We start from the raw sequence: 10825 nt of genomic DNA, 5'->3' as shown, positions 1-10825 counted from the left end.
GCACCTCTAGTATAATCTCAGAATATGTACAGTAAATGGTTGCTATTTTAAAGTACCAGCACTGGAGCTGAACATTAAGGCGTGACAGGCTTGTGTGGGATAATTATGTCAGGTGCCTCACTGTTGTATTCAACAGATGTGAAGAAGAATGAGTAGATGACTAAGACAATTTCTATAGATAGTAATCGTGAGGGCTTGAAAGCAAAGGCTGGCTGGATTGTATTCTTTCATATTCTATCACCTTTTGACTTGCTTGGTTGCAAGCGGGAGAATAAAAGTTTAAGAGGTTTTTTTTCCTAACCATTGAGCCTCTTTGTGATTTCATGGAAAATGATGGCCCATTCAGAATTAACAGAATTAAAATGTGACATTTTACTGCCCTTTGAGGTTCTGGCTGATTTGGAAAATGTTCAGTTTACCACAATGCCAATGACAAAGCGATAAGATCAGCCCCGCTGTTTACTCTTCTGGACGAGAAACTGACTCTCATGGTGTCTCCGGGAAAATGACGTGACATGCATTACTCAGCTCCCCTCTGAGATCCTTGTCAAGACTGTCAGTCGCGCTGCCTCTTAGCATCAGGGCTGCCATCAATCTGAGCAGCAGCACCGTCTTTGTAACTCGATAAGGTGGAGCCAGATGCAGGAGGTAAACAAGACTATTTTGGTTGTGCTCCCCTCCCTACCTCAAAGTGAAAGCCCCCCCCCCTGCCAGATTTTCTTCTCCATCCCTCCATCTCTTTGTTGGCAGCAGTGAAACAGATTGGACCACGCATATACCAAGCAAACACAATTACCTCTCACCTAATGTGGTTTGGTGTGATTAAGCATTGTTGTGAGGTCTAACCACATTATCGCAAAGCTCGTCTGAGAATAACAGATGACTTGACAGCAGGGCAGGAGAGATGTGCCAAGCAGCTCGTCAGTCTTTGCTTTCACTGCTGCAGGGATTTCATTATCAAGCTTTAACATAAATTAGACCTTGTTAATGGTCTATGGGTTTAACACACACACGTGTGATTTTGAGGAGAGGTGCGTGCCAAATGAGATAATGATATCCCACAATGTGTCTATTACAACACACACACACACACCCTGGTGACCCAAAGCTAGCTGAATCAGGCTGCAGTGCCCCTTCTCATCAACCTCTTGTCTTGGCTCATCAAAGCGCCACCTCTCCTGCTGTTTGCTTCCCTGTCTGTGAATGTGTATTGAAGTAATGATGTATGCAAGTGTTTATGTGGTTGTGTCCCAGTGTGTGTGTGTGTGTGTGTGTGTGTGATTAATCAAGTCCCCCTCGCTCTGGTGTTGCATCTGCCAGCCACTGCCACTGTTGCGATCGTTTGAACTCGCAGCCCTTTTCCACAGAACCTCTCTCATTAGTGGCAGCTTATGTAATCAGTGTCCCACAGGTACCCACTTTCCCCACCCCTGCCTGCTGCCTCCTAGAGGACCATATGGGAGCGCTGCCCTGATGAGCAGGCATCTGGTCGGCACTCAGGGTAATTATTGCTGACCAAAGGCCTCTCAGTCAGAGACAGTGTGAGTGGGCGCTCAAAGACGGTGAAGGTCAGCTTTGGAATGACAATGCGAGCTCTCAGAGAACGCACACATCGTATTAATGCAGCAGCACGACGTGTCAACAGATGCCTTAGTGACATTTCTTGATTAAAGAGCAGGCTGAGAGATCATGCTGCTTCAGCATAATTAGTAATTTTGTACAGAGACATTTGAAATAATGCAAATTTCTAGCGTCCCTTTGTTTGAAATGCCTCCCGAGAGCCTCGTTGAGACAGTGGCAATCCCTGATTCCGCCCCGCCTCGTGCTGTCACATTGCTTTTATTACAATGAAATCCACAGCACCATGGCTGGACAATGCATGAATGTATGAACTGCTCACAGCATCCACTGGCATTACCGTCAAGTGGCACAACTGACACTGGGAAAGCAAAGAACTCCACGGTCCCTCATTCACATTGTAATTCATTGACGTTCCTCTTCATTGCACCGCTGCATCAGCCTGTAAGGTGCAGGTTTGTATCCGCGGCTTATTTCACATCATCAAACTGGTTAATGCACAAATTAAAACAGAAATGAAAAACTTCTTCCATGTTATTTTAAAAACCCTTGTCGTCGTCTGCTTATAGCATAACAAAAGATTTCTGCGCGCAGACCTCTTTCAATAATAGACTGCAGCTCTCTTGTTATGTACATTTTTATTTACAACTGAAAAACTCAGCTAAAGGAAATCAACTTATGCACATCTTTCTATCTGTTTGGTATATAAATCGTACTATTGATTGCCATATATACATTAATGGCTTGCTCCATCAACATGACAACATTGATCTAAACGGTAGCACATCGTATAGGTTTGACTATGTAGAAACGTATGCTCTGTAACACTGTACATTAATTAACAGTCAAGAAGGCAGATATTTAAATATCAATATTTACATTCATGCATCCGTCATTCCTCTCATGTACGTACATAGTGGGGTTTACCCTCAGCTAATGACATGTGCATGTTTAGATGCAAGCATGTGCTTTGCCAAATTTCCACGCTTTAGCCGATATCTATACTAAACTGAAAGCCACAGAGTATAACCCACTCATTTGCATGCACGCTGATAGACAGACAGACACGCACCCACACACATTCATACAAAAATGCGTGCACGCACGCACACACACATACACACATAATTAATGTTTTAAAAAAGAACAATAACAACAACAACAACGCAGAGCAGCAATGAGTCTACGCTTTAATTTAGCCCAGTTGTGTTCTTCCAGCAGGGATGAAACCTGATCTCTGGCTATTGGCTGAGTCTCCTGTCTCTCACCACCCCACACCATTTCTATAGTGGGAGATGCAGCAAAAATGAATAAATAAATATCCATACATACATGCATACATACATAAATAAAGATTGGCAAATGAAAACATGGCTGAAGACATCTCACGTTGACTTAACGGATCGGAAATATAATGAAGCAATGTTTGTAAAACACACATTCACATAGGAAATCAACAAGACCCCAGACTCATAAGTTGGAGCATCCGGAAAGCAGAGTGTCCTGAAAAACACCCAGAGACGAGGGGACCGATACCGAAAGTACACAGAGCCAGTGTGTTTTCTGCATCAGGGTCTCAACAACCTGACAGCAGGCTTCAAACACAAGAGCATCACAAATGAATTACTTTGATTAAAAATGATCCAGTTAAAAAAAACAAAAACAAAAAAAACAGCTATAAATAAATCAAATGAATTCATCTAGATGTTCAGTAGTCCTAATGACGTAACTTACAAGACAGTTATTTTTCTTTTCCCAATAAATTTCTTCAAATTGCATAGTCAGATAAATCCACATTTCCGAGCCAGGACCAACCGTGACGTCACGCCTCTCACAACGCATCTGACTCAAAAATGGAGAAGCAAAGACGGACCGTGTGTTGATTGGAATATAAAAAACATTGCATTCTCTGTAAAAACTGCATGCACTTTTTTTTTTTTTTATTGTTTGTGATGGGCTGTCCCGTCCGGCCGCCTCTTGGGACCGCAGGGCTGTATTGTCTGTTGTTGCGTTGCAGATGTCAACAGTGCATGAGGGCTGGATCTGCGGCAGACTGGCAGATAGTCCCTCTCCAGCCAGCAGCCAACCAGCCTGTCAGCAACACTTGCTGTTACTGTTCAGCCTGCTGTGCCACTTTTAGCGCCGTTGGGGTTTGAGGATTTCTTCCTGCCTTCCATCTTTTGCAGCCCATCTTGAGCCAAACGGCATCTCGAGTCCGGGTGACAAGCAAAAAAAACAAAAAACAGTTTACCTAAAAACCACAGGTAAAACCCAGTTGCGTTCTGGGTGAGAAGGGATTCTTGCATCCAGGGCGGGGGGAAGGGAGAGAAGACAGTAATTGTGATGTCACTTCCTGCATCTTGGAGGAGACAGTCTATACCACAGTGTTGTTCGTACCCATGGCCTTCTTGTTACGGATGCTCATGGCGTACTCCCCACGACTTGTCCCGTTCTCCTCCTTTCGTAGCGGTTTCCTGCGAATAAGCATTTTCATCACACGAGGACAAAGTTCTTGACAAGCGAGCCGTGACATTAGCTACAGGCCATGCCATTAAACACAGTTTCTAGACTATTAACCTACGGGCTGATTCGATTTCACGGGCTCCTCCGGGTGGAATCGCTTCTCCCAGCAATCCTTTCTAATAAACACAATGTGCAAAGGTCACTTCTGCATGGAAGCAGGAGGCAAAGATGCATTGCAACACAGGGGGGGGGGGGGGATAAGGCAATTGCCGTCACTGACTGGCAGATGCAATCTTCCCTCTACGTAATGAAGGTGAGTGTGGCTGTCAAAACAACTTGGGAATAAGACATAAATCCCCTGTAAACACCGGCTGTGCTGTAACACGGTGAGCACTCTCTGGTGCAAAAATAAAGCCCCAACACATGACCCCCCCCCCCCCCCCCCGCTGCTGCCGGCCTGTGAAGGGCAGAATCATTCAATACGGCTCTTTTCATGTACTCCTTGCTGCCTTTGTGGTTATTATATTTGTCCAGTGTACTGTGTGCTTCTGCGCCGACCCCCTCAGCTGCTCTACCCTACTCTGGCTTATGTAACGCAGAGACAGATCTGAATACAGTTAAGTACAGTCATTGTCCCGCTCAACAGAGGACCCTCGAGCGACATCTTAGCTCAGCGTCTCCTCGCCTCTGAAAGGTTGACCGGTCCGACTCGGACAAACAAACATTCCCAGTCCGCTACAAATCTGTCCCCCTTCTCGTGCATCGAGTAGAGAAGGGGGACAGATTACAGGGGGAAATGAGCTCATAACGTGACGTTATGCAATCCAGTGAAACAGCCAGGCAAGAAACATTATGTTTAAGTCTCTGAAAGGGAAGGACACATTTGTCTTAAAGTGAGGATGTAAAATTTTTAAAACATTATCTTTTTTTTTTTAAATAAAAATAAATGACTAAAAATAAATGAGCCATCCTACGATTTCCACAGCATTATTGTTGAGCAAAAGAATACAAACGCTAGCCTGAAGGCAACATTTCATGATGTTGGATTATATTCTTTCTGCTATGCTTTATAGATGCGCTTGTCATTATGTCCTGAGTCTCAGAGCCTCATCATTGGGTTGAATCTACCCGATCTGGTCTGCTGGTCATCATTTCAGTATTTTTAAAGACAAATATCAGCAAAACTAATTACAGCTCCATCATCCTGGACCTGACTCTGTATTTAGTCAATGTCAGGCTGCTGACAAACTAAAGTTAGATGGGAAGCAACATACACTTTATACATGCTAAATGTCAGACAGCAACGTCACGACTAGCATGTAGCTCAAAGCTCGGTCTAGTACAGCCTCACATAGACGCCTGCATGACTGGAGTCTTTTGGACCTGCTGTATATTAATTATCTATAAATAATAAATTAAGAACTAAAAATATGTTTTGATTTGGGGCCTTTCATTTGAATGAAGGGCAGTACTTTAACTACTTACTAAATAGAGTTCAACACTACATCAAGCTTACTTTATTAGAACATATTAATTATGCTTTTATTGTTAGGAACCATGTATGAGCAGGATGTCTCAATTTAATCTGTATTGTTTAGGACAGTCGGAGTTGGTGTGAGCTAATGTAAATGATCTTTCTGGTGGGACTCTGGTCAACTGGAAGGGGCCTTATGGTTGGGGACACCAGGGATAGATGCTTGCCATGTCGGACAGATGCTTCTTGCTCTGTCCCTGTGGGATTTGGGAAAAGCCTCAAAAAGGACACTGTGCCGCCATAAGGCGGAAACACATTTTGCTCCGTGGGAAATGACTGGCCAGGAGTCGGAATATACCAAGATTTACTCTAAGGGACATATGCCTTTATTTGCAGTCAGTCTGGGAATTCTCCATTTATGCATATGGTAAAATGCTCTTTTACACTAATGAATGTAAAGCCTGCTGGAAGGCCCTTCGATCCTCTCTCGCTCTCCCAGGGTGTCTAGTCTCTGCTCGGACTGACCGTGCCGCTTCGGGCTGCCACACAGGGCAGAGCACTGGGCACTCAGACCGACCCCCTAAACAGGCCTTCAATAATAGATGCCGTGCTGTTGACAGCGTGGCAGGTGGCAACACAACACTTCGCAGGTCGGATGAATATTTCATATCAAAGCTGTGCAATCACAGCACACTTGCCTGTTTGAAGTTTGAGGAATGGATCGTGGTGAAAATGGGACATGTGTTATGCTGTTTATGATTACTCTAGCCATATGGAAATTACAGTTACGTGCTATGGTTCAAAGAAAGAGCATTATAAGACATGCGGTGGAAGAAAAAAAAATCTGTTTTCACTTTCAGTTTTGCTGGTGGAGTCATTTGGAAAATAGGTCACATGACCTTAATGTAATAGTAAATGTAATGCTGGGGCCGACGTGATTCATCTTTGAATAAGCATCTCAGTGATTGGAGGGGGGGGACATCCAGCTTCATTAGCCAGTTGGTTTGAGTTTTGCTTGTTCTGTCTCCAGCCTGGATTTCAGCCTCATGTCTTTTGCTCTGGATGGCTTGCAAACACCAGCCTCCCTGGTGCTTTGGCCACTCAATAGAATTACAGGGTTTTTTTTTTTCTCTCCAGCCCATTTGCTTCTGAAAGATGACTGGCAAGACACAGATTATAAAACATAACAAAAGGCCATGAGGGCTGGGACCTGCAGGACGAGCTCCTCTGCTGCTTGTGGAGCGCAGGCATTGGCCCACAGCCATCTGATGTTCTTTGGGAAAGCCCAGAGCTTTGAGGGGATGGAAGGGATATATATATATATATATAAACTAGCTGTGCTTTTCTCACTCTCAAACTGGCTCACACATTGTTATTGACTGAGAAGCTCAATTACTGCCTTTGCTTCCTTTGGGAAAATTGTTTTTCTGTGTTGTTTCTCCCTCCGTCCTCTGAGGAAGGATGGATGATGAGAGCGTCCATGACAAATGTTAACGGAATTGCATCTTCCCTGGACTGCTCTCTTATTGGCTGGTGACTAATGAATGCCTAATGAGGCCATCCTGGCCTGACCTGAGTATTTTCCCCTCCTCATTCAGAGGGGAGGGCGGCTTGGCTTGGGCACATCATCTGCAGTCTAGAGCCCACAAAGCTTCAGGACACGACCCGCTTGCATGTATAAAAGATGCGGCCTGCGACTGAATGACTGCGCAAATTAATTCATAAATAATGACTTGGGTTTGGGGCTAGTGCTTGTATTGCAACAACGCTTTCTTACCGCTACTGCATTAAAAAAAAAAGGTGCCCCTTGGCTACACGGGGGGGCTGGAGAATTGCCATAATGAATTCCTGCGCCAACCACCCATTACTTCCGCTGCCTGACTTTGCTTATTTGTTGTTTAGAGAAAGGAGAAATAGAGTTCTGCTGATGAAAGCCTTCTGGCATGCGGGCTTTGTACCGCTCCATAAATATAATAAGCAATGACGCTAAATCAATTTTAATACACACAAGCAAAAGACAGATGTAGCTCCTGATTTTAGCAGAGCGCAATTCCAAGTGTGTAAATGTGCCAAGATGATGCATCTGCATCTACGTATGCACAGATGCTGTTTGTTAATGGATGGATGCGCACGAGCATCCTCCGTGAACGTGCAGTGCTTTGCACGATTTGGAGTGTGTGTGTGTGTGTAGCGTCCCATCCATCCAATTACACAGGACATGCTTGATTGTGTTTCAAGTGTCGTCACTAAATAGAGTGGGATTTAAACGAAAATAAGCTAAACGACATCTAACCTCTTGATGGCCTTGTAGCAGATGATGATGGCTGAAAGGAGGAAGACGACTGAGGCACAGCCCGCCGTTCCCAGAACTATGATATCCATCTCCATCCACCAGGGCCTCATCAAAGGCACTATAGGCTCTGCCACTAGCAAAATAAAAGAAAACGAGAGAGGGGGAAGGAGGAGAGAGATTTGGATGCAGAAGAAGAGATAATAAATTAAACATTATATTTATTTGAAAAACCCACTCAAGCATTTTTATTAGATCCTGTACAATAGATCAATAACAATAACGCCACATTTTGCAGTGCCCAAAGTGTGTTACAATTTTGGCCTCAAATTCACCCACTCACACTCCAGTGGGCGACTGCTGCCATGCGAGGCGCTGCCAGACCCACTGGGAGCAATTTGGGGTTCAGTGTCTTGCCCAAGGACATTTTGACATTTCAACAGTAAGAGCTGGGATTCAAACCAATGACTTACCAATGACTGGACGACCCACTCTTCCAACTGAGCCACAGCCATCCCTCGATTTTAGGTTCAAAGATATCTAACCTGACACCATGCATCATTTAAGGTCCCATCAGCCTTCCTTACACCAGCACTCCTGCCCACATCAATTACTGTTGCAGGAGCCTCCTGCTCTTTCCACATTAGATCCATGAGGTAAGATCGCTCACCGGGAATGCTGAATAACATTATGTGCATCAGCAGCTTCGTGTCTGTAACGCTGAACTTTCTTTGTCTTGCTGCAGCGTTAGATACTCTCCTACATCCATGCATCTGTTTAGTCGTATCTGTTCATTTAGCAGCATGAATGCTACTTAATTCCAATTTTGTACTCCTGAGCACAAGGAGTCACAAACTTTTTTTTTTTTTTTACTTCTAGTACATGCATAAATTTGCAGTGACTGTCCCAGTTTTTTTCAAATAAAGTGTGCATATTCATTACATTTTTAAAATCTACAGTATCAACAGTTGCTGTTGTGCCAATTGGGTTGAAAGAAAAGAGATCAAGATCAATTAGATGAAAAAGAGAAGTGAATAAAAATCTAATTTAAGTAAATTATTCATTGTTTCCCAATTATCTGCAAACTTTTCTGTGCAAAGCAAAAAAGGGAATTAAAAAGTGGCCTCGATATCATATTTATCAGGACATTCTGGTGTTGGTGGAGGCATCAAACACTTGAGATGGAGTTTTCCAGCAGTGGGTTGGCTGCAGCTGGATATTAAAACCCCTGCCTCAGATGGTCCTGGTTGCTTTTATGCAACATTCACAGAGGGCTCTAGAATTCTCCATTCATATAGGTCGCTCACAGAAGTCTGTTGAAATCGACCAGATATAGAAAATAACTGACTGGAATTGATTAATTAGAAGCTCTACACTGATGTCTGCTGTGATGCTAATGATTACGCACTCTGAAGCTCTACCTGCACCAACACCTGTCCCATATCTCATTGAGACTACATACAAATCACAGCAGCTTTCATTGGACCGTGAAATATATGTGACTCTCTGTGGGTGGATTTACCATCTCAGATTAGGGAGCGCACTGGTATGCGCGCATTTTACGCGCCAACACACAAACAAAACCCGCACCCGCATCTCCTTATTGCCGGAAGCTCAACTTCAAAACGAGACAGACAGACAGGCAGACAGACAGATTGGGAGCGAGACAGGCGTGAGTGCCCGCTTACCTGTGGTGCCCAGTAGCCGCGGGGGAGGTGGGGGAGGCGGCGGGGGCGGGAGGGGGGGGTATCTTCGACAGGTGCATGCCAGCTGGCACTGCTCGCTAACTTTCTCCGCCGCGGTCCGTGAGCATGACCTCTGGAGTTCTCCCTTATGGCGAGGGAGAGAGACAGACAGAGGAGCGTCAGCGGCACCGCACCGCACCGCACCGGGCTCAGCAGCACCGTGGGTATCCCCTCGGTCTTTTCTCACACACACACACACACACACACACACACACGCACACACGCGTATACGTTGTACATGCAGAATAGCAGATCACACATATGGCTGCAGCCCCGCTGCCCCCGTGAGAAACCACCCACCAACAGAGTGGGCAGCATGGCTGCCCCGAGGAGTGTGCGTGGGTAGACTTGGAAACTCAAGCAGATCCCATTACGCGCGGACCCTGGCAACACTGCGTGAGCAACAGCTCGACACTATCTGTAGGCAGCAGCCGCGGGGCAGAGGTTAGAATGCTCATCACTGCTGCAGGGATCCTATAGTGGGATAACGGAATACTGCTATCACGAAAACACTCCATATTCCCACTACGAGAAATCTGGGCGTCTCTAATGCGTGCGTGCGTGCGTGCGTGGCTACGTTTCTCATCCCTGACTGGAAACCACGCATGAATGCTTAACAGTATTTCTTACACACAGGTGTTGCCCTGGATCGGTGACTCCAACATCCATGCGTAAACACACATGCAATATTAACTACATAGCATATTATATAAGTGGCTTTCACGTCCACAGCTCCTATCCACAGATAAATGGAACTGCATTAGTGTAACAGCTCCTCGTGCGTAAAATGATCATATAGCGCTTACCTGGCAAGAGAGTAAAAACAGTGAGAGAAGGCAATGACCGAAGAGGAAAGGCAAAAAGCTTAAAGTAAATGGCATTAGGTCTGGGACGAGCATTCCTTTTGGCGCTGTTCTCGCAGACACTAAGCAGCGTTTCCAACAAATGAACGCAGAGGACATAGGCTCGAACAGTTTGGGGAAGAACCATCCACCCTGTCCGGCTCAGCGGCGACAAGCGTCTCCGGGAACCGTTGATGCCGCAATCATTTTCCTCTTGACGTCCCGTTGTCGGTCGCATAGGACAGGCGAGCCGGTAGGGTGCGCGCAGCAGAGCTCAACAACTCACATCTCCAAAGAAGTTTGGAGTTTATTATAGTATTATTGCCACTCAGATGGCGACGCGCATCACGCCGCTACTCCGGAGCAAGATGAGGGCGGTGCGCGGCCCCGTGCCTTACATCCCTCCTCGGCTGCAAGCATGAGTGCAAATGGG

General features: G+C 45.4%; 1 protein-coding gene across 1 annotated transcript; it reads right to left on the bottom strand.

Annotated features, from left to right (window-relative positions):
• Positions 1-3952: 3952 nt before the first annotated feature.
• On the bottom strand, positions 3953-10630 carry prima1 (proline rich membrane anchor 1). Its single transcript, XM_068752405.1, is given in 5 exon segments — positions 3953-4052; positions 7809-7941; positions 9494-9635; positions 10357-10455; positions 10457-10630. Coding segments are annotated over 5 exon segments (648 nt in total).
• Positions 10631-10825: the final 195 nt, after the last annotated feature.

Source organism: Brachionichthys hirsutus, chromosome 18 (genome assembly GCF_040956055.1).
Source record: "Brachionichthys hirsutus isolate HB-005 chromosome 18, CSIRO-AGI_Bhir_v1, whole genome shotgun sequence".
Lineage (NCBI taxonomy): Eukaryota > Metazoa > Chordata > Actinopteri > Lophiiformes > Brachionichthyidae > Brachionichthys > Brachionichthys hirsutus.
The sequence above is the reverse complement of the archived record's forward strand: the minus strand, read 5'-3'. Positions and strand labels throughout refer to the sequence as shown.